This window comes from Panthera leo, chromosome A2 (genome assembly GCF_018350215.1).
Source record: "Panthera leo isolate Ple1 chromosome A2, P.leo_Ple1_pat1.1, whole genome shotgun sequence".
Classification (NCBI taxonomy): Eukaryota; Metazoa; Chordata; class Mammalia; order Carnivora; family Felidae; genus Panthera; species Panthera leo.
In genome coordinates, this window is record NC_056680.1 from 2,685,190 (window position 1) to 2,708,226 (window position 23,037).

Below are 23,037 nucleotides of genomic sequence, written 5' to 3' on the forward strand. Positions count from 1 at the left end.
GGGCGTGGCCGACCACGGGAGCGCGCGCGGCGGAGGAGGGCTCCGGGAGGCCGCGGAACAGCGACCGCCGCCATATTAAGGAGCGCGGAGCCCGGGGTCCCGACAGCGGCGGCCGCGGCCGGACCAGTGGAGCTGCGGGCGGCAGAGGCCGGCGCGGCGCTGCGCCGGGAGAGGCGGGGTCGGCGGAGCCAACGGGGGACCGGAGCGAGCCAGGTGAGGCGGCCGGGGTCTGAGGACCCGCCCCCCGGGCCCGAGCCGCGACCCCCGAGCCGGGCGGGGCCCGACGGCGGCGCGGGCCTGCCCGGGGGGCCCCCGACACCGCGCCGGCGGCCGGGGCTGCGGCCCCCGCGCTCGGGGCCCCCTCCAGGAGCCGGCCAGACCTCCTGAACGCCGCCCCCCAGTGCCCAGCTAGGCCCGCGGTGACCTCAGCATCTCGCTCCCGTCTTCACCCCCAGATCCGGCCCTGCGTGAGCGCCCCAGCCCGAGCCACCTGCGACCCGAGACCTGCCCCCCCGCAGCCGGCGTCCGGGGTCCGCCTATAAACGGGGGTCGAGCTCTGTCTCCTTAAGCCGGGCGTTCACCCTCGAAAATAGCCATTGATCACCTCTGGCCTGTCAAACCCGCTTCCTCCAAACCGGGACCGTCCCAGCTCCGGCCCTGCCCAGATTTCGGCTGCCCCCATCGCTGTCACGACTCACCCCGGCCCGAACCGGGCCCCCTCCCCCCATCCCAGTAGAATACAATCCGAGCCGTGTGGACCGTGAAGCGAGCAGACGGAGGTGCGGAGACCCTGTGGTCTGGGCTCCCCGTCGTGCTCGCCGCTCCCCTCGCTCTCGGTTCTGGCACACAAGCTCTCAGGCCCGGCTCCTTCAATGCACAAGTGTCCCCTTGCCCCCAGCCCCCATCCAGCGGGAGTCAAGCTCTCCATCTGGGCCCTGACCCCACCAAAATCTGAGCCCAGCTACGCCCCGACCCCGGCACATCCTGTCTCTTCCTGTAAGCCCAAGCCCCGCCACCCCGGAGCCCCCGAGTGTGGAATGTCTCTCCCCATCAGAGCGTTTCCCCCTGCTAGAGACTGCCGACCGGTGCCCACTGGTCCTGCACTGGCTGGGCCCGCCCCCAGCCCAAAGCCTGAGACCCTCCGCTCTGCAGCCTGGACCCGTTTAGATTTTCACCTGTTCTTGCCCCCACGAGATCGTCCCCTCTTTCAGGCGCCTGTCAGGCTGGGAACTAGTCCCCCTCCCACCCTTCGCTCCAGTCGGCAGAGCGATGACCTCAGGCCTCTTGCTGGTGAGGCTGCACCAATCCCCCCCCCCCCCCCCCAGCTTCTTACCACGCTTTGCATGAGGATGATTTGCCCGAAGAAAAACAATCCGTCACAACATACCCAGCTGTGCCTCTTACCCCAAATTGGGGACACGTGAGAGGGTGTTTGAAACGTAGGGGTTGGGTGGTCTCTCCTGGAGGAGGTGGGGGATTTGCACACCAGAAGCTGCCGAGAGCCTCTGGGGCCCGTCCCCCCGAGTGGCGCACTGCCCCCCAGCTCGCATCCTAGCCTGTTCATCGTGCAGGGTTTCTCGTGGGCCGTCTTGGCCCCTGGTGCCGGGGCGCCTTCTGTGTGAGCCGAACCCGACCGTGTGCCTTGCGAACCTCAGAGTGTAAGCAGGTGTGCCGGCCGCATGGCGCTTGGCCGAGCGAACGAGGATATGGGCTCCCCCCCCCCCCCCCCGAAAACAAGGGCTCTGGTCTTGGGACAGCTCATGGTTCGAGGGACAGCTGCCTCGCTGGGTGGAGGGCAGTGTCCAGGGAGGTAGCTGTGCTGCCCCTTTGCCCCCTGGGACTGTTCCCCCGGGGAAATCTCCGACTCCCGTGCCCTCGCCGGTGGTGGCGGCTGTTTCGGGCTAGGGGAGAAGCGCCTGGAAGCAGATGGAAAAGCGATGAGTCTTCAGGAGCCGGTCGGCCTGGATTTTCACACCGGGTCCTCTGTTTCAGCAGGAAATGTCCCGCCGCTGTTACTTGTTGGGGCCTCTGGTCTGCTGGGGTCTGGATACCAGGGACCTCTGGGTTTGGGGATCCACAGGAGTGTTGGTTGTGGGGACCTTTTTCGGGGTAGCACTGAATGGGGTGAGGATCCAAAATCATTCTGTTTGAGGGGCGAGCCTGGAGACTTGAGTCGGGTGTCCGCATCAAGGGACTTGGTGTTTTAGGAACCAGCAGGATCGCAGTACCCTTGTAATTGTCCTCTGGAGACCTGGGTGCCGCTGTCTGGGGACATCTGTGGTGATCGGGACAGGCGCTGATTGGGTTCAGTGATCTGGGGGTGCTCCTGGCATCCAGTGGGTGGGGTCAGCGAAGCTGCTGCCCCACCCCACCCCCCAGTGCTCAGCATGGCCCCAAACATCAGCAGTGTCGAGGGGGGACCGTGAGCCCTGTGAGGGCAGGGACTCTGTCCCCAGAGCCTGCGCGGTGCCCCCGTGAGGCTGGAGCGTGAGAACGCTGGCTCAACTGGGTGCTGGAGGGCGGGAGGGACTGATGGACCGAGGGAAGGGTGCGTTTGGCCCGTTCCGGGAGCTGGCACCGGGGCCGGTGTCCCGCAGAGCCAGGAAGGGACTACGTGGCCGCCCCTCTTCGGCCCGGCGTCTGCCTGCCGTCCGGTTTCTGAGCCACCACAGGCCGCGGTGGCCTCCCCCTTGTCAAGTCCACTGTCACCACGCGGGCCACCTCTTGCTGCACCTGCCCGAGATTTGGTGCACAGGGAGCGGCCGCGGACGTGGGTGGTTTGGAGCCGGGCGCGTGCGGCAGCACCTTCCTTCGGTGGCCAGACGCACGTTGACGCTGGGACTCCACAGGCTCCGCCCACGACCAGAGCCCTTCTGGAAGGGACGCTTGTGTCCCCAACAGCTGCGCATCCTCGTGTCCTTGGCAGGTGACCTCTTTCTCCTCCTGTGGCGTCCTCACCTGATACCGGGGCAGGAGCACACGGGACGTGCCGCCGGCCCCGTGCCATCCAGTCCTCGAGCGCCGTGCCTGACACATGCACCCCCCCCCCCCCCCGAAAAGTGGACTCCGCTGTCCCCTGGCTTCCTATGCCTTCCCTTCAGGGAGCAGCCTCCTTTCCGTTACTTGTTTGCTCGACCTTTGTTGGTGACAGATCTATTCAGATACGGTTCCCTCTCCGTGTGAGTTACTGATTTAAACTGTGCAATTGAGTGGTTTTCGGCTTGTGTACCCATCACCAGATGGATTCTGGAACATTCTCACCAGTCCATACAAGCCCCCTTCCCGTCAGTCGTCAGTCCCATGCCCTTTGCAGCCCCTGGCACCCGCTACCCCACTTTGTGTCAGGATGAGCCCGTTCTGGACGTTTCACACCCGCGGACTCACACCCCGCGTGGCCTCTCGTGTCTGGTTCCCTCGCTGAGCGTCGTGCGTTCGGGGTCCTTCCGCGGGGCGGCGGGGCCGGGCGACTCTCGCTCCTGCTTGAGGCCAAGTGACGTTCCTGTGTGTTGGCTGGACACAGTACGTTTGTCCACTCGCCGGTTGGCGGACGCTTGGGCCGTTTCCACCTTTTACCTGTTCCGGTCAGAGCTGCTACAGACAGCTGAGCACAGGTTCTCGTGGCCGTTGCTTTTGATGCAAACTGAGATCCCGCTGTGCTGTCTGCGTGCGTTCTTGCTGGCACAGTTGACCCCCTGTCCTCGCGCATTGCTGGACCCCGAGGCTGGCTCCTGAGCTCCAGCCCCATGGGGCCAGCGCCAGTCACCGTCCCCTGGGGGTCCTGCCGGCACCTGGGGCGAGTTAGCCCCGAGGAGGTCACGCTTTCCTCTGACCGTTCCCTCCCCCAGCCTCACGTGGGGCCCCTCGTGCCTGTTCCCCCATCCTCTCGGGACCCCCTGCTTCCCCACCCGGACTGGGCAGGCGCTGTCGGGTCCCCCGGGTCCCCCCTCCTCCACACGACACTACCTGCGGTCCATGAAGGCTCGTCTCATCCTGTGACTCCCTCTTCCCTGGCCTTCCCCACCTCCCCACCGCGGGCCCAGGAGACTGTTCTTTGGGCCTTCGCTTTCCCTCTTCCTCCCCCCAGCGCTCTCCTTACACCTGGCCTCCCCTGACCTCTGTGCGCAGACCCCTCCCGATCCTCCTGCCCTTTTTTTGCACGTGCTCCTTCCCGGAGTAGATCGGGCCCAGAAACCACCGATTTGTGCAGGAGGCGTCAGGCTGTATTTGCACGGCGTCCTATGATAGAGATAAGGAGAGGCCGGGGGTGGGGGGCGGCGGTGATGGAGGGAGCAAGGGAAGGGGCAGACCGCCGCTCGGAGGCAGAGTCTGTGCCTGTGCCGCTTATCCAAGGCCGCACGGCAGGAGAAAGGTCAGCGCTGCTCTCCTGAGCCTGAGGGAAGCCACTCTTCCCTCTACAGATTCCCCCAAGCCGGGGGTTCTCCACTGGGGGCAACGTCTGGGCATGTTTGTGGTTGTCACGCTGGGGGTGTTCTGGCATTAAGTGGGTGGGCCCGGGGAGGCTGCTCAGCCCCCTGCAGTGCCCAGAACGTACCCCCCCCCCCCAACCAGAACATGCCTGGTCCCAGTGTCTGCGGTGCCAGCAGCTGGGGTTGGCGGTCCCTGCCCTAAATGTAGTAGGTTTAGGTCTTCCTTCTGCCCCCACCTAGGACCCATAGGTGGGGTCCCTGGTGAGACATATTGAGGAGCACTTTCTGCTGCTCAAGGCCGCCTGTGAGGGGGTGAGCTCCCTGTCCCTGCAGGCATGCAAGCAGATGCAGTTGTGAGGGGCTCATCTGAACCCCTTTAAGGCCTGATCCAGCCTTGAGATCTGGCCCTGTGACGTAAACCGCAGTTTCAGTCGTGTAAATGATCGTAGATCGCCTGCTGCTGTTGCCAAGTTGTCCCTCCCTCACGTGGGGTTTGCATCCTCTGGGCTGCTGCCGACCCCAGTGCCCAGAGGGGGTAGACGAGAGGCTTCACCTTGGGCACTTCTGAGGCTTAGAGCAGCAGGGCTCACCCGGGGTGCCAACGGTGTGGCCGTTTCCACAGGGTCAGAGGGGAGAGCCTCCGGTCCAAAGGCCATGTCCTCTAGGCCGTCAGCCCCCGGAGGGCGGGACTCCTTGGTCAGCCCCGGGGTCTGCCTGCACAGAGCGGGGAGTAAGGTTTAGCTAAGAGAACGGATACACGCATGGGTGCTGGAATGTGTTCTTCGGGGGCCCCCACCTCCAGGCCTCCCCAGAAAGAACTTGCCTCTGGTGGTGATTCACGTCAGCCCCCAAAGGGGAGGCTCGTTGCTTCCCTGTCGTATGTGTTAGGCTCAGCCCTTTTTTTTTTTAACTTTTTTTTTTTTAATGTGTATTTATTTTTGAGAGAGAGGGAGACAGACAAAGTGTGAACAGGGGAGAAGCAGAGAGGGGGAGACACAGAATCCGAAGCGGGCTCCAGGCTCTGAGCTGTCAGCACAGAGCCCAGTGCGGGGCTCGAACCCACAAGCAGTGAGATCATGACCTGAGCCAAAGTCAGACGCCCAACCGACTGAGCCCCCCAGGCGCCCCGGGCTCAGCCCTTTCTGATTCCAGCTCCTCTGGGCTTTGTCTTTGGTGTCATGAGACGTGAGGGACCCCTAGCCCATCGTGTTCCCTCCACGGGGTGGGAGCTCTCTCTTCAAAGGGCCCGTTCCGTGCATCCGCTATTGGGAGTGCGAGAGCCTGCGTTCTGGGCCATGTCTGAAGGCCACGGCCAGCCCTCCTGCCTCCACGTAGCCCCATTTCTTTTTATTGACGACAGTCTTTCCCTCCTCTTGGAGGAAGACCCGTTGTCCTTACCTGCAGCCTCAGTGAGGGAAGAGAAGGGGCCCCACCTGGCCACCCGGCCGACAGCTGCGGTCAGGAGCTCACTGGAGCAGCGGCCGCCCAGGCACCCCCCCACCCCCGCCCCCCGTGCCATACAGCCCACACACACTGCGGAGGGAGGAACAGCAAGCCGGCACGTGGGGGATGTGTTGTGCACCTGTCGCTGAGCCCGTGGGATCAGCCACCACCTCCTAGCATCTCCTTTGAGTCAGGCACCCTCCTAGCTGCTTCGCAGAAGTTACTGGGCCAGTAAGAGTGGAAGCCAGGACTCAAAGCCAGGTGCGTCCCTCTCTGAAGCCCCCCTTTTTCCAGTGTACCTTTCTAGGGCTATATGGTATCTGGGTTTCCTGTAGTGGTGGGGGCGGGGGGCTCGAGGGCTGGTCCCCAGCTGGCCTGAGCCGAGGCCGGGGCCGCAGAGCCAGAGGCTCCCGCGTGAGCAGAAAATCAGACAAGTCCTTCCTTCTTCCAGTTGGGTCTTTCTCATGTGCTACTTCCCCGGTCCCTTGGGGAATAGCTGAGAGTAACACATCCGGGCCCCAGGCCCCCCACGGAGCCTCTCCTCTTTCTCAGGAGGAAAGCACCGGGAGCTGGGTAGTCTGGGAGCACCTGCCCCCCCCTCCAGATCTCCTGCCGTCTCCGCCTGTGTATCTCTCAGACAGGTGCATGTTCCTCAAGGTTTCAGGGGCCCTGTGAGAGGTTGTGCCCCCTGGTGACCGTTCCCAGGGAGCCCCCAGCCATTTATCAGTAAATCCCTACTTGGGGGATGGTTCCCGCTAGAACAGACCAGCAGATACTCACGCGTGAGAGGATGCCCCCCCCAGAGCAGGCCTTGGAGCTCTAGGTGGCTGGCTTGCTCGGGTGCTGGGCCTGGGGACCCCCCTCAACTGGGGGAGCGTGGCGATCTGAGCAGCCATGGGCAGGCGGGGTGAGCACAGGTACCAGAGCCGGACTTGCCCGGGTAGGAGCCCAGCCCCCTGGCCCGCCAGCCACCACAGGGTCCTCCTCTGTGAGGTGGAGGCGGGACCGCTCGTGGGACACAGTTAAGTACAAGGCCTCGAGCGGCGCTGGCCCGCGGAAGGCCCCAGGCGGGACCCGCTGCCGTCATTATCCCACAGGGCCAGGAGCAGTGTCCTGTGCACCTAGGACCCCGTGGCGCCCGCATAGGACGTAGCCGAGTGGGCGTCCATAGGCGCTTCCTCGTACCCCGTGTGGGTAGCCAGTGCCGCCTGGCCTAACTGGCCGGCTTCCCCTCCAGAAGCTGGAGTTAGCTGCACCCAGGAGCACTGTGCCGGGACACGCTGGCTGGTGTGGAGGACATCTGGTCGTCGTGACAGGGAGAGCCTCCGGTATAAACCCGTTTTATAGGTAGCCCCGTCCAGGCTACAGTCACCCTCGAGACACTGAGTCACGAAACGGTTCATTTTTCCTTGGGCTTCCTGAAGAGCCTTACAACATCTAAGTGCGGGAGAGACTGGTTTTTCAAGATGAGCAAGACTTTGAAGGATGTGAAATTTGGCGAGGGCCTGGGGCTCGGCACGGGCGGGGGTGGGGGGGGGTGTTGGTGCAGCGTGGACCCTGCCGTACCAGGCCCAGAGAAGAGGCTGGCCGTTTGCACGCCCTGCTCCTGGGGTGCCCTCCACGGCTGCACCCCTGCTGGGGGAGGCTTCGGAGGTGATCGCGGGTGCCTCGAGCTGCGTCATCGGTCCTTGCTGACAGCAGGCCTGGCCCGTGTGTCCCGTCGTGTCCCTCATCCGCTAGCCTCCCTGGCCCGGCACCGTGAACGTTCCTTGGGGGCATCCTGGGCACTGAGGGCACTGGGCAGCGTCCCCAGCCCCCACCTCCTTGAGGCCAGGAACACCCCAGTCGTGACCGCCGTGACAGACACACGTGTCGACAGACAGACGTGTCCCCAGACGCTGCCCAGTCTGAGGGCCCCTGGGTCACACCTGGACTGAGTGCCTGGTGGGCGGAAACTGTGGGAGCACCGCGGCCGCAGGGCTGGCCGGGCAAGGCCACGGGCTGGCGGGCTGCGGAGGTGGCAGGACGGTGCCACAGCCTTCGCCGCGGCCTGCCCTGCCACTGGGCCCGCTCTCAGGGAGGGTCGGCGATGCCTGACCCTCGGGTAGCTGTGCGGGAACCTCACTGTCCTGTGAGGCGGCTGGGTGGCGCCTCTGTCCCGGAAGAGCAGGCTGGGAGGCTGAAGGCTCGTCCGAGGCGGTGGCGGAAGGTGAGCTCTGGGGGCCGCGGTGGAAGAGGAGGCCCCCTTCCGAAGGGCTGGCGTGGTGGGCGGGCGAGTCCCCCGGCGACGGTGCCCTGTGGAGGGGACAGTGGCGGCGAGGGGCCGAGGGCTGTGGCCCCCGTCACCCGACACAACACCGGCCCGCCCGGTCAGCAGGGCGGCTCGCTGCTCCCTTCCCACCTCGGCTGGGGCTCGGCCTGGGTGGGGGAGCCCGGCCGCCGGGGGCCTGCAGACGGTCTGCGCACGGCGACTGCTCGTTGGCGGGAGAATCACCGCACACCACACCCGCGGACGTCTTATTAGGAAATTCTCAGACTAGGGCAGGGGCGGCCGAATGCTCAGTGCGCCGCCTGGGCCGCCGGCCGCGTCCATCCCGCCTCCGCTCTCACGTGACACAGAACCCAAGAAGTACATGAGGCGCCCGGGGAAACCGGGCTCCTTCCTCTCTGTCCCCCACCACCCCCGGCCCCCTCCCGAGAGCTGACCTGTGCTGCCAGCGTGTTCCCCAGCCTTCTAGAAGCAGCTCGTTGGCCCAGTGCTGCCGTCGCGTTCGGGGGGGGGGGGGGGGGGGGGTCCGGCCGACCCTCCTGCCGCCTCTCCTGGTGGGGACACGAGCCTCACCGTTTGCTGTCACACGCGGCGCTTGCCTTTGTGTTCGCGGTTTTGCACACGCAGCCGGAGTTCCTCCGGGGGAATTCTTAGAAGTAGGGAGAGTGCGTCAGAAAGGATGTGCGTTTTAAATTTGGAAAGCAGCTGCCAAACTGCCTTCTTCGAAGTCGGGTTTCAGCTCCTGCCAAGGAGCGCGGGTGCCTGTCTCCTCCCTACGCCTGCGCGGCCCGGAGTGCGGGGCTGTGGGCCGGGGCCCTGCTGTCCGCGTGGGGCCTGCCGCCTTCCAGCTGCACGCGAGGGTGGGCGTCTCAGGAGCCCTGGCTGTGTTCACACCCTTCACGTCAGCGTCTCCCGTGGGTGGCAGGTGTGTTTTCTGCTAGTGTCTTTTTTTTTTTTTTTTTTTTTTTTTTTTTTTTGAGAGTGAGAGGGAACAAGGGCAGAGGCAGAGAGAGAGGAGGATCCCAGCGGGCTCTGCACTGTCAGCACAGAGCTGAACCCGGGACCGCAACCTGAGCCAAAGTCAAGAGTCAGGTGCTTAACCGACAGAGCCCCTCGGTGTTCCTGTGTCGTCTTCCTAAATAAAACCGTTTGTGGGGTGTCTTCCCTTGTAGACGCTTTGTTTCTCCCGAACTGTGGCCTGGGCCCTGCCGTCAGTGAAACAGACCAGACCTACCGGCCTCATGGGGACCCCCCCCCCCCCCCCCCCGGGGACATCAGCACGGTGACTTTGGTCTGTGACTGGGGGCCGTGGTTTCCATTGGAAGCTTGGCCGGGCTGAGAGGTTTAGGCCGCTGTAGCCCACAGTGTGACCATTCCCCGTGGTGAGGCCCCTCATTTCCCCAAAGCCCCACTGGCCCTGAGCAGCCCTGCTCGGGGAGAGCAAGGCAGGGGCGGTCACCGAGCATGTGGACCGAGCGTGGCCTTCACCGGTGCCCCCCAGGGCTCGCTGCCTGGCGGGCGGCAAGCAAGGCCCCAGTCAGAGCCCTCGAGGGTTGACTCCTCACACAGTGGCCGAAGGAAGTCTGCTGCGTCTGTGACCCCGGTTCACTCAGGACAGCTGACTGGCCCGACTCCGGGAAAGTACCCGCTGATGGCAGAACTTACCAGAATGGAGCCGTGACTGTTCCTCTTTATGCCCCTTCTTCCCCGCCATAAGCCCCACCCAGGATGCTGGTCCTCGGTCAGAGTGGACGCCGGCCTCCTGGGGCTCAGCTCTGGCTCCCACGTGGCCCAGGCTCACCCTTGGGACTCTGTCCTCTGAACGGGAGTCTGCAGCCTGGACAGAAACTCGTACGGCCGTGCTGCCCCAGGAGTGGTCACTGTGCCGAGGGCACACCTTGGGGTTCATCCTGGGGACTTGGAGGTGGGCTGGAAGGGTCCCCCCCCCCCCCCCGCCAGAGAAGTGAGGGAGGCTTGAGGGACGCAGCCATCAATCGCTGCTGGACTGAGTGGCAGAGGAGCTAGACTGGTCTGGGGACCTTCTGCTGGGACTACAGGGTACGTGCAGGGGGAGGGGGCCGACGGGCAAGAAGGAGGTGGCCGCTCCCACAGGCTTACCCGAGATGCGGGCAGGGCAGGGGGGCACCAGCCCCGCTTTGCTCACAAAGCAGGAGGCCCGCCGTCTGGCCCCATGGGGGCGATGGGGCCGGTGGACTTGAGAGGAGCTCCGGGCCCGGCGGAGGGAGGACCCTGGGGGCGGGTGGGCACGGGGAGGCGGGGGCCTCGGGGCGGGGGCTCCTGCCCGTGACCCCACGTGAGCCTGCAGTGCCGCTGCCCCTTGCTCGGCCGTCCCAGGTTCGCGTGCGTGAGGCGATGGTGCAGACACACGGGTCGTGAGGTCGTGCACGGGAGCACGGGATCAAACGTGCAAGCCCGCTAACCTGCGCGGTGTGGAGCGCACCGTGGCGACCAGCGGCCACGCGCCCGTGCCTCTGAGTCTCACCCAGCGGGCTCGGCTCTGGCTGAGTGTCCGTCCGGCTTTGGGCCTGGGCCGCAGCAGGCTGGCTGTGTGCCGCAATTGCGGGGTGAGGGTCGAGGACTCGGTGGGCTCGTGCTGGTCCTTCAGCCCCGTGCTCTGCACGGTCTCCGCCACAGGCCCAGGAACCCGTCAGAGGGGCCATCTGGCGCTGTCGAAGATCGAGAACCTCGTGGCGTGGCCGCGCCTGGAGAGGTGCGAGTGCTGGTTCCCTCCCCGGTGACGCTGAGCTCACACTGCCCTCGGGAGTCTCTTTTCAAACGGGCAGACGTTCTCTTTGGTCCACTCTCTGTCTCTGTGGACGGCACTCCTCTAGGGACCCCCCGTGAGCGGGGACACACGGGACGTGTCCTCCTGCGCCTGTGTTCCCCGGTCCGCCCACGCGGTGGCCAGGGGCAGGGCGTCCTTCCTTTCCGAGGCTGGGCCACATTCTGGTGTGTGCGGGCAGGGCGCGTCGGGTTTATCCGTTCACTCAACCTGTCGACAGACACTTGGGGGTCTTTCTCTCCCTGGCGATGACGAACAACCTAGAATAACGCCACTTGGAGCTTTAGGGGACTGGTTTCGGTGCGGGTCTGTTTGCTTTCATTCCTCCCAGGTGCACACCGAAAAGTGGAATAACTGGGCTACGTGGCTGTGTGTGTGAGACAGAGACGGCGAGGAGCCTGTGGGGGCGGGGGGGGTCAGTGTTTCCTGGGGACAGAGTCCCGGCTTGGGGAGAGGGAAGGTTCTGGAGACCGGTGGGGGGGGGGGGGGGGGGGGCTGCACGACTCTGTGTGCTTGAAGCCGCCGGGCTGTGCACTTAGAAATGGTTAGGTGGAAAAAAAAAAAAAAAAAAAAAAAAAAAAAAATGTTAAAAAAAAAAAAAAAAAAAGAAGGGGCGCCTGGGTGGCGCAGTCGGTTAAGCGTCCGACTTCAGCCAGGTCACGATCTCGCGGTCTGTGAGTTCGAGCCCCGCGTCGGGCTCTGGGCTGATGGCTCGGAGCCTGGAGCCTGTTTCCGATTCTGTGTCTCCCTCTCTCTCTGCCCCTCCCCCGTTCATGCTCTGTCTCTCTCTGTCCCAAAAATAAATAAAAAAAAAAAAATGTTAAGAAATGGTTAGGTGGTACATCTTAGCGTATTTCACCCCAATTTTTTAAAAGCAAATGTTGACTTCTCCAGAGGGCTACCCCTCAGGATTCACAGACTTTTAATTTTGGGCCAGCCTTCGACTTTCTGGTATTTGATCTGTCGTGAACCCGGGCTCCAGACAGAGCAGGAGAGCTCGCGGTGGCCCTGAGCGCATAGGGGGTCTGGGGCGGGGGAGCGGGCGCGTCGCGAGGCCCCCTCTCTGCCAGGCCGTGTCCCAGAAACACTTGCTTCAGGCCCCCCCATTTGCTCTGCGGTGCCCCCGGGGAGGCAGGACTGGTGAGCGTTTCGTGTCGGTTTCTGGAAGCAGCCACTGGCTGCGGGCCCGTGTCCAGCCCCGCAGTGAGGAACATCCTTCTCCCAGAGGTGGCCACTCGCCCCCACCCCCCTTGTGCTGGAAAGTGCACCGCCCTTGCCCGCGTCCAGGGGCTCTGCTTCTAGAACATTCTTCCGTCTCCCCCCTTCTCCTTTTCAGAGAAGCCTTCCGAGCTGGGCTGAGCCCAATGGGAGGAGGGTGTGAGTTGTACAAATTCTGAACGGACAGAGTTGCGCTGTGGAACCCCATCCCGCCTGTGCACATCCAGGTGCCTGCAGCTTGAGGACTGTGGCCCCGTTCGTGCATTAGGACAGAGGCTTCCTGGGGCGTCTGGGGCCTCAGTTAAGCATCTGACTCTTGATTTAGGCTCAGGCCGTGATCTCACAGTTCATGAGATCGAGCCCTGCGTCAGGCTTCGTGCTAATAGGGTGGGGCCTGTTTGGGATTCTCTCCCCCTCCCCCTCCCCCCTCCCCCTTCCCCCCCCTCCCCCCTCCCCCCTCCCCCCCTCCCCTCCCCCTCCCCCTTCCCCCTCCCCCTCCCCCTTCCCCCCTCCCCCTCCCCCTTCCCCCTCCCCCTCCCCCTTCCCCCTCCCCCTCCCCCTCCCCCCTCCCCCCCCCCCCTCCCCCTCTCCCCCTCTCCTCCCCCCTCCCCTCTCCCCCCCTCCCCTCTCCCCCCCTCCCCTCTCCCCTTCTCCCCCCTCTCCTCCTCTCCTCCTCTCTCCCCCTCTCTCCCCCTCTCCTCCTCTCTCCCCCTCTCCCCCCCTCTCCCCCTCTCCCCCCCTCTCCCCCTCTCCCCCTCTCCCCCCCTCTCCCCCCTCTCCCCCTCTCTCCCCCTCTCCCCCTCTCTCCCCCTCTCCCCCTCTCTCCCCCTCTCCCCCCCTCTCTCCCCCTCTCTCCCCCTCTCCCCCTCTCTCCCCCTCTCTCCTCCCCTCTCCCCCCCTCTCTCTCCCTCTCTCCTCCCCTCTCCCCCTCTCTCCCCCTCTCTCCCCCTCTCTCCCCCCTCTCCCCCTCTCTCCCCCCTCTCCTCCCCTCTCCTCCCCTCTCCCCCTCTCCTCCCCTCTCCCCCTCTCCTCCCCTCTCCCCCTCTCCTCCCCTCTCCCCCTCTCCTCCCCTCTCCCCCTCTCCTCCCCTCTCCTCTCCCCCTCTCCTCCCTCTCCCCTCCCCCCTCTCTCCCCTCTCCCCCTCTCCCCCTCTCCTCCCCTCTCCCCCTCTCCTCCCCTCTCCCCCTCTCCTCCCCTCTCCCCCTCTCCTCCCCTCTCCCCCTCTCCTCCCCTCTCCCCCTCTCCTCCCCTCTCCCCCTCTCCTCCCCTCTCCCCCTCTCCTCCCCTCTCCCCCTCTCCTCCCCTCTCCCCCTCTCCTCCCCTCTCCCCCTCTCCCCCCCTCTCCCCCTCTCCCCCCCTCTCCCCCCCTCTCCCCCCCCTCTCCCCCCTCTCCCCCTCCCCCCCTCTCCCCCTCTCCCCCCCTCTCCCCCCTCTCCCCCTCTCCCCCTCTCCTCCCCTCTCCCTCCCCCTCTCCCCCCCCCTCCCCCCCCTCCCCCTCTCTCCCCCCCCCCCCTCCCCCCCCCCCCTCCCCCCTCTCCCCCCCCCTCCCCCCCCCTCCCCCCTCTCCCCCCTCTCTCCCCCTCTCTCCCCCCCTCTCTCCCCCCCTCCCCCCCTCTCTCCCCCCCCCTCCCCCCTCTCCCCCCCTCCCCCCTCTCCCCCCCTCTCCCCCTCTCTCCCCCTCTCTCCCCCCTCTCTCCCCCTCTCTCCCCCTCTCTCCCCCTCTCTCCCCCTCTCTCCCCCTCTCCCCCTCTCCCTGCCCTCTCCCCCTCTCCCTGCCCTCTCCCACCTCCCCCTGTGGGTGTGTGCACATTCTGTCTCTCACTTAAAACAAATAAACTTAAAAAAAGAAAAAAGGATATAGAAGCTTCCTCATTCAAGGAGGAATCCTCGCTGGGACCACTTTGATGCTTACCCAGCCCCCACCTCGGGGTTGGACATGGTCTGAGGGTGGCTTGTGGCCTCGGAGGGTCTGAAGCAGGAAGGCGACATGGTGGGTGCTTGGGAAGGAGGGTGGCCGGAGGGCAAGCTCCAGGACCCAGACTTAGATGACACACTTGCACTAAGCAGGACAAAGGCCGGGAGTCCTGGCGGAAGGTCCCTCAGAGCAGCCGCCGTCCTCCCCGTCCCAGCCGCCTGTGGTTTCCACAGCCTGTGGGGTGTGCCTCCCCCCCCCCGCCCACCGGGCTCCTGGGAGGAAGTGGCAGGCCTTGGCCATCACTGTGGAGTTCGCCGTGGTCACCGGGCAGTGGAGGGGGCTGCTGCCCGCCGGCGCTGACCTCTCCTGCCCTTCCTGCCCCAGGCTGACCCGGGCCGGCTGACCTTGGCCGGCGGGCTGTGCCTGCCCTGCGTCGCCATGGACCAGGACTACGAGCGGCGCCTCCTCCGGCAGATCGTCGTTCAGAACGAGAACACGATGCCCTGCGTGAGTACCGGGCACCCTGCCCCCACTGGCGCCGGCCGGGCCCCGGGGTGGCGGGGAGCAGCCTCTAGAGCACTGGGTGCCGGGCCGGCGAGAAGCACGTCCTCCCGCGGGCCTCCCGGTGGCCAGGGAGTCCCCTCCCCGGGCTTCCGGCGTGCCTCCTGCTGCTGGGGCCCACAGGGACGGTCGGCTTCCAGACCCCTGTTCCCCGGGGCCACGCCCGGGACTGACTGCAGGGACGAGGGCAGGTGAGCTGCTCTCCCAGTTTCCGGAGAGGGAGCCGAAGGGCCTGGGGTCTCAGGCCTGTGGGGCCGGCCTGACCGGGCAGAGCCGTGGCGGCAGCTTGAGGTGGCCCTGTCCTTATCTGCGGAACTCAGCAGAGCTTGGGGAGGCCTCTTTTCCTGGACCCCACCCCTCTCAGCCACGCCATCGTGGGCCCCTGACGGGTCACGGGCTGTGCTCACCGCTCTTCTCAACGCTCTCAGCTCTGTGCCGGGCAGTTGAGGCCTTCGCCCGTGCTGTCACGGGGCCACGCTCGTCCTGGGGGTCCCGTCGAGGAGTCCTGCCTCCCCAGCTCCTGCTGTGGCCGGCAGTCCTCGCCTTCACGTCCCCCGCTTCTGTGTGGGTCTGTGTCTCTGACTCTTCGGACACCAGGCGTAGATTTGGGGCCCGTCCCACCCGGGGTGGCCTCGTCTTAACTGGATCACGGCTGCAAAGATGCTGTTGAATGAGGTCACATCCCGGGTGCGGGGGTGGGGACGGCTAGAACTTCAACCCGTCCTTCTGGGGGATGGGGGGGATGTATGTGGTCCAGCCCCCAGCAGGTCCCTTAGAGAGAAGGACTCTCCTGGGACAGTTCAGAGGGCTGGGCTGGTTTCCTGGGAGCAGGGCCCCCGCGTCCATGTGCCGGTTCCAGAGGGGGAGTCGTGCTTCTGTGGGAGACCGTCCTTGCCTGACGGAGATGGGGCCCGAGGAGCAGCAAGGTGTCGGGTCCGTCGCGGTGGCTTAGAAGCGAACAAAGCCCCGTGGCGGGGGCCCGTGCTCTCGGGCTGCCCCGTTCTCGAGGGTGTCGCCTCCCCAGCTGGGAGGATAAACTGAGGCCCGCCGGCAGCGTTCCGGCCCGCGGCTCCCATGTCAAAATGTTTCACCTCTGCTGCTCGATCCGCTCGTTCAGCGGCCAGAGGCCTCGCGCGAGGAGGCGGGGTAGGCCTGGCCCGGGGTCTGAGAGGAGAGGCTGGCCTTGGCGTCGCGCGCTGGGGGGCTCTCAGGCACCAGCCCCGCCCTGCCGTCATTCCAGGTCGCAGAGATGCGGCGAACCCTGACGCCCGCCAACTCTCCCGTGTCCTCCCCCAGCAAGCACGGAGACCGCTTCATCCCCTCGAGAGCCGGTGCCAACTGGAGCGTGAATTTCCACAGGATCAATGTGCGGGCCGCCCAGAGGGCAGGGCCGGGGGGAGGGGGGCCGGGCGGGCGGCTCCAGCTGACCCCCCCTCGTCGCCCGCAGGAGAATGAGAAGTCTCCCAGCCAAAATCGGAAAGCCAAGGACGCCACCTCGGACAACGGCAAAGGTCAGGGGTCACACCCTGTCTGGCCCCCTGCCCCGCTCCCCCCCCCCCCCCCCGCCCCCTCCCCCAGGCCTCACCGAGCCCGCCGCCCACAGATGGCCTGGCCTACTCCGCCTTGCTGAAGAACGAGCTGCTGGGAGCCGGCATCGAGAAGGTGCAGGACCCGCAGACGGAGGACCGAAGGCTGCAGCCGTCCACGCCTGAGAAGAAGGGCCTGTTCACGGTGAGCACGCTCTCCCTGCTGGCAGCGTGCGGCACAGGCCCTCCGCAGGCTGCCCGGCTCGGCCGCCCGCGCTCGGCCTGTGCTCACCCCGGGAGCCGCTGGGCCCCGTGCCTCGAACCGGGGCTTTGCTCTGCCGCTGCTCCACAGGCAGCGCTGGGGCAGGCGCCAGGTGCGCGGTCCTGAGGCGGGGGGCAGCCGTAGGGCGGTGTCGGGAGGAGCCTGGCTCGGGTCTCTTGACGGAGGGCCGGGCCGGCAGGCTGGCGGCCGGGGGGGGCAGGGGGAGGCCGGCACCGGGCGGTCGCCGTCCAGGGGAGGCCTCAGGCATGAGGCCCGCTTTGCTTCTCTGGATCCCCGGAGCCCGGGCCACGTCTCCGACCCGAGTACTCACCTCGCACTCCGGCCTGGCCACCAGCAGCGCGGGGCGCCAGGGCCCCGGGTGCGAGGTCCCCGGGCTGCGCGGCCGAGGCCCTGCTCAGCTGGGGTCCCCCCTCCCCTGCCTCCAGTATTCCCTCAGCACCAAGCGCTCCAGCCCCGACGATGGCAACGACGTGTCTCCCTACTCCTTGTCCCCCGTTAGCAACAAGAGGTGAGTCTAGGCCTGTGGGGGCTGGAACAGGGCGGGTGGGCAGCCAGGCGGCGCTTGGGAGCCTAGCTCGGTCCTAGGACTGCACATGGGGTACAGAGGAGGTTCGGTGGGGACGCGCTTCTGGCTCAGTGGCGTTGGGCCCAGACAGGGCTGTCAAGGAGGGCTCCCCGGAGGAGGTGCCGGGCAGAGGGCGTGATGGGGCTGTCAGAGCTCAGGGCGGCCCGACGGCCGGCGGTCACCACCCATAGCTGTGGGGTCATGTGGGTGGCAGGAGGAGGGGCAGAACGGGCAGGAGAGCACGCGGGGGAGCCCACAGGTCACGCCAACGGCACCCCACGCGGTGGGCTCTCCCTGCAGTCAGAAGCTGCTGCGGTCGCCACGGAAACCCACCCGCAAGATCTCCAAGATCCCCTTCAAGGTCCTGGACGCGCCAGAGCTGCAGGACGACTTCTACCTGAACCTGGTGGACTGGTCGTCCCTCAATGTGCTCAGCGTGGGGCTGGGGACCTGCGTGTACCTGTGGAGCGCCTGCACCAGCCAGGTGGCGCCAGCGCGCGGGGGTTGGGGGGGCTCGGGGGACTTTGGGACCTCCGGGGCCGGGGTAGCACCCCTCTGCCCTCCCGGGGCCTCCCCTCTGCGTGCACGCTGACCCGGGCGAGGCCCCCGGGTCCGGCCCGGCCAGGGGACCCCCCTGAGGGCCGCTTCCTCGGTGGCGGTCATCAGCAGCCACCCCACCAATCTGTCAGAGTAGCTGCTGGGGTTCGAGGCCTGCTCTTCGCAGTGGGCTGTTTTCGGGAATGAGACGAGACGCGGGCGGGTTTCAAAGGGGCACGTGAAGCCCCCTCAGGGAAAGGGCCGCCCGGCCCTCTGCTCCCAGCAGCCTGTGGCCTGCCCCGGGGCGGTGGGGGAGGGGGACTTGAGCGCCCGCCCCATCTCTGTGTGGTCAGTTATCCCCGTGCCGGTGTGTGTCCCCTCCTGGCCCACAGCGTCCCAGGCAGCCCGCCCTCGTTGCCCTGGTGTTCGTAAGCCAGCAAACGGGTGCTTGGGAGGGTGGACGGGTGCACAGACAGGTGGCTGTGCGTCCGCACTCACCGACCGCTTCCCCTTTCCCCAGGTGACCCGGCTCTGTGACCTCTCGGTGGAAGGGGACTCGGTGACCTCCGTGGGCTGGTCTGAACGGGTCAGTACGTGGGCCCCATCCCCTAGCCGGGCGGAGTCAGGGAGATGTGACCCAGTCTTGCTGGCAGGGGCCCTCCCCAGTGTTGAGGGGGCTTTGGGGACCCAGAGGAGCCGGCAGCCGGCCTGGAGGTCACTTGTCTAGTCTCCGGGAGTCTAATCTCCACCTGCACCCCTGCCTGTCCCCAGCCTGTAAAGATGGTTATGGTGACTCTGGGTCAGACTTGGTGCCCTGCACAGCTCTCCCTGCCCCCACAGCTGGCACGGCAGCCACAGGCAGAAACGCACAGGTGTTTAGCCTGTGTGTCTACTGGATTTTGACAAACCGGTGCACTTGTGTGACCGTTCCCCCAGAAAGTTCCAAGGAGGGGTGTCCTTTTGCTTCAAAGAAACCTGTAAAGAAACGGCCCCAAGGCCCTGCGGTGAGGACGCAGAGGGAGAGGTCCCCGTGCCTGGGCCTGATGCCCACTCCCTCCCCTGTGTGCTCGGTCCTAGGGGAACCTGGTGGCCGTTGGCACGCACAAGGGCTTTGTGCAGATCTGGGACGCAGCTGCAGGAAAGAAGCTGTCCATGCTGGAAGGCCACACGGCACGCGTTGGTGAGAAGCCGCCCGCTTCCCAGGGGGCAGGTGTGATTCCCGGGGGCGAGGCCTCAGCCTCCCTTGCCCTCTGCCTGGCCTCCAGGGGCGCTGGCCTGGAACGCTGACCAGCTCTCGTCCGGGAGCCGGGACCGCATGATCCTGCAGAGGGACATCCGGACCCCGCCCCTGCAGTCAGAGCGGCGGCTGCAGGGCCACCGGCAGGAGGTGTGTGGGCTCAAGTGGTCCACGGACCACCAGCTCCTCGCCTCGGGGGGCAACGACAACAAGGTAGGCACCGCGGGCCCCTCGCAGCCCTGGCCTCACCACGGAGTGAGGGCCGTGCGGGTTCTTCCCCCGGGGGGCGGACTGTGGTGGCCTCCGGGGCCTCACAGCCACTGCCCCCGCAGCTGCTGGTCTGGAACCACTCGAGCCTGAGCCCCGTGCAGCAGTACACGGAGCACCTGGCGGCCGTGAAGGCCATCGCCTGGTCCCCACACCAGCACGGGCTGCTGGCGTCTGGCGGTGGCACGGCTGATCGCTGCATCCGCTTCTGGAACACGCTCACGGGGCAGCCGCTGCAGTGCATCGACACGGGCTCCCAGGTGTGCAACCTCGCCTGGTCCAAGCACGCCAACGAGCTGGTGAGTGCGGGGCCGGCCAGGGAGGGCCTGCGGGGACACACGCGTGCGCCTCCCTCCTCGTCGCTAGACGGCCTTCGGAGCCTCTCCGCGAAGAGCCAGGGGCAGAGGAGCCTGGGGGTGCGGGCAGGAGGTGGGGGAGGCAGGAGCCCTGGCCCCGCCGAGGCCTCCCATGGGGTCCTGAGGTTCAGCCAGGCCCCCGCCACCCTCGTCGTGCAGACCAGAGGTGCCTGGATGTGCCCGTCCTTGACCCAGACGCCCACACCCCCACACCCAGTGCCCGCCAGAGAGGCTCCCGGGCCTGTCAGGCGCCGTGTGTCCCACTCTGTCCAGTCACCGACCAGAGCAGGGGCTGTGACCGTGCTCTCTCTACCTCGTCACCTGTGGCCTCTGTACCTCGCTCGCTTGGCGAGTCTGAGGTGCCGGCTCAGATGTCCTCGCGTCTGGGCCCCGGACCTTGGAAGCGGGGGGGCCCGAGTTCCGACAGCACCCTCTCCGCCCCCCAGGTGAGCACGCACGGCTACTCGCAGAACCAGATCCTGGTGTGGAAGTACCCGTCCCTGACCCAGGTGGCAAAGCTGACCGGGCACTCGTACAGGGTCCTGTACCTGGTGAGTCTGCCCCCCCCCCCCCCCCCCCACCCCGACCCCCAGCCCCCGGGTTTGGGAGACGTGCTGTGGCCGCCCAGAAACCACTGCCCTGCGCCCTGAGAGGCAGCGTGCGGCCCTGTGTCGGGGTTCCGCGGCCCGGGGGGCTTCCAGGACTGCACAGCAGGGCGGGCTCCTGTCCGCAAAGGTCACGTGGTACCGACGGTGGGAACCTGCTGTGCTGCGTCTCTGCCCTCCCTCCCTTCAGCCGGGTGTCTCTGTAGACACACGCGGAAAGAACTCTCTGCGGATCTGGGTCCCGGCACTCACGTGATCGCTGAGCGTTTCACCAGACCACCCTCTGTCAGGTCTTGCAGAAAGGCCCCCTCTCCTGCAGATGCTCAATTTCTTTTTTCTTTTCGGAAGAAGACGTCTTGTGCTTCAACCAACATGCTCTTTGTCCCGTCACGCAGAAGAGCGTCTCCGGGTGGTGGGCGGGAGGGAGGCCGCCTTGGGTTTTCCCGAGAGCGCTCCGACCCCGGCTCTGTCCGCGAAGCGCTGCCTGCGGGCGTAGGAACAATGGGGGTCTGTCTCCTTCCGCAGGCCATGTCCCCTGATGGAGAGGCCATAGTCACTGGTGCTGGGGATGAAACCCTGAGGTTCTGGAACGTCTTTAGCAAAACCCGTTCGACAAAGGTAAAGTGGGTCGGTATCAGTGCCAGCTGTTCCCCTGCGCGCGTCCCCTCGGCCTGTCCTGGGGGCTTCCCCTGCCCACCTCCCCACCCCCCCCACCTCCCCACCCCCCACCTCCCCACCCAGCCCCGTTCGTTCTGTTGGCCAGCATCTCCCTGGGAATCTCCTCTGTGGCCCCCCCCCACCACGTGGCACGAGGCACTCAGAGCCTGGCCACCCCCTACGCGCCTCGGGGTGCCGGGGAAGGTGCCCACGCAGGCTCCTCTGGCCCAGAACGTCACGTCCCCTCCAGGCAGAACTGCCCAGCCCCGGGGGCCTGGCCGAGCGGCGGGCACTTCCAGAGAGGTAGCCCGGGGGCCGCAGGCTCAGCGGTCCCTCCCTTGTGCCCCGCAGGAGTCCGTGTCCGTGCTCAACCTCTTCACCAGGATCCGGTAAACCCTCGGGCCTCTGTGTCCGGGTCGGAGGAGCACCGTCTCTCCTCGGCGTTCACGGACCCTCCCCTCTCCGGCACGCGGTCCCCGGAGGAAGCAGCCGGGGTGGGGCGGGGAGTCGGGCCTGGAGAGACCCCGAAGATTCTCATTAAAGCCTGATTGCGAACCCTGGCAGCCAGTGTTTGGGGCGGGGGCACGGCCGGGCACCAGCAGGAGAGGGGCTCCCGCTCCCTGCGCTGGGCGGCCCCGGCGGGGACCATCCGTTCGGCCGCTCTGCTCGGAGCACGACGGACGCCTCCTGGGACCCAGCCTGCTTCCGTTCACGTCCATCGCTGTGTCGTCGTCGTCGTCGTCGCCCTGTCGTCGTCGTCGTCGTCGGGCCTGCATGCTCTTCCCGAAGCACGCGCTCGCCACCGCCGCTGCCTCCACCCACGCCTGCGGGACAGACAGCCCGACGCCTGGCCGGTCAGCCGAGGCTGGGCAGACGGCTGAGCTCGGCCCGCGGATCTGAGAGACACATGCAGCTGCCCGGCGTCTCGGCAGCTGTGCCCGTGACTCCACAGGCTCAGCACGGCGTCCGGCGCAGGCCCGGGGCAGGCTCCGTGCCAGGCGGTCATCTCGAGACGGACTTCTGCCCGAGGAAGACGAGTCAGGTCCATTCGTTGTGTCGTGCTCACCCCAACCCCCCACTGTCCTGTCACTGCCGGGTCCCAGCCCCGCCTTATCCCCAAGCAGGACTCAGGCTCTTACAGCCTGCCGGGCAGCCAGCCAGGGAGACCCAAGGGCAGAATCAACCCTGAGGGCCGGGTCCTCCTCCCCGGCGCCCCCCCGCACGCCCAGCTCGCCCCGTGGGGTCCCGACCCTGTGTTCCATTGGCTGTGGGGCGGCTGGGGGTGGAGGCCCCCCCCCTCATGTCCTCTGCTCTGTCCCCAGCTGCACCTGGGCCCGTCCCCTCCCGCCTAGGGAGGAAAGAGGGCCTGGGTGTGGCCCGGGACCTGAACAGCAGGCCCCTGTCCCTCCTCGGGTCGGTGGAGGGGTGGGTGTACTGGCACAGCGGAGCGGGCAGAGCGGGCCTGGGCTAGGCTGGGGGCCAGCAGTCAGGGCAGGGCCGCGCAGATCCCCTCCGCGTCCCGGTGGCCTTGCGCTCCCTTCTGTCAGCCGTGTGTGCATGTGTATATACGTACTCGTGGCTTTTGTTTAGATTTGGTTTTGTGTTTGTGTAGACGGGTCCCAGGAAAGTTGAGGGGTGGTGGGGGAGGAGCAGTGGCTCAGCCGCTACAGTGGGGACGGCTCCCGGGCTCCCGACCAGCTGAGCCTGCCTGAACTGGGCGGGGAGGGGGCCGCCTCCCTGCGGGGCCGGGCCGGGGACAGTGTACATAGATGTGTGTTTTGATTGGTCGAGTTCTTATTTTTGTTTGAGCGTTTTTTTTAAGAAAACAACCCCGGCTCTGTCGCGCTGTCGCCCTGTGCCCTGCGGGAGCCCGGGAACCGGCTGTGCTCGTGTGGCCGTGCCGCCTGGGAGCTGGGACAGGGAGGTGCCCGGTGCACCGCTCGGGCCTCGAGTGCGGGGACGGGCACTGGGAGCGGAGCGAGCCTTGTTTCTTGTCAAACGCAGCATCGTCGTCATTAAACCGGTTGTGGGTTTACGCACTGCTGGGGCTGGCTGTCCGTCTCTCTGGTCCCCAGCTGGGAGGGGTCCTGCGGGTCTGCACGTGCCCGGGGCCGCAGGCCAGCCTAAGTGTCACAAACGGGCACAGGCGACTCGCCCTGGGCGAGCTGGCTGTGGAGCAGTCTCGCGGGCAGGCTGAGAGAGGTGCCCGTGACCCTGGCTTCGTGGTCCCCCGGGGCAGAGGACACGGGTGTAGCCGGCCCTCGTGGCCCAGCCAGGGCACGGCCCTGCTGTGGGGGAGAGGCACCCACTCCTGGCTGGCATCCGGGAGGAGGAGGATGGGGCCGGAGGCGGCGGTCTGTGCCTGCAC

At 66.6% G+C, this 23,037-nt stretch overlaps 1 protein-coding gene across 3 annotated transcripts; it reads left to right on the top strand.

The window, feature by feature from the left end:
• Positions 1-21,224, top strand: FZR1 (fizzy and cell division cycle 20 related 1). 3 transcript variants are annotated; one of them, XM_042927966.1, is made up of 14 exons: positions 1-213; positions 14,460-14,582; positions 15,877-16,002; positions 16,084-16,147; positions 16,240-16,367; positions 16,871-16,953; positions 17,311-17,494; positions 18,068-18,133; positions 18,625-18,727; positions 18,813-18,997; positions 19,117-19,350; positions 19,854-19,958; positions 20,538-20,639; positions 21,021-21,224. In XM_042927966.1, exons 2-14 carry the CDS (start codon positions 14,514-14,516, stop codon positions 21,060-21,062), a joined length of 1,491 nt encoding a protein of 496 aa, XP_042783900.1. In that variant the 5' UTR covers positions 1-213; positions 14,460-14,513; the 3' UTR covers positions 21,063-21,224. The 3 variants fall into 3 exon arrangements, with proteins under 3 accessions (XP_042783900.1, XP_042783902.1, XP_042783901.1); XM_042927968.1 differs by having other exon boundaries at positions 18,667-18,727; XM_042927967.1 differs by having other exon boundaries at positions 2-213; positions 20,538-20,630.
• Positions 21,225-23,037: the final 1,813 nt, after the last annotated feature.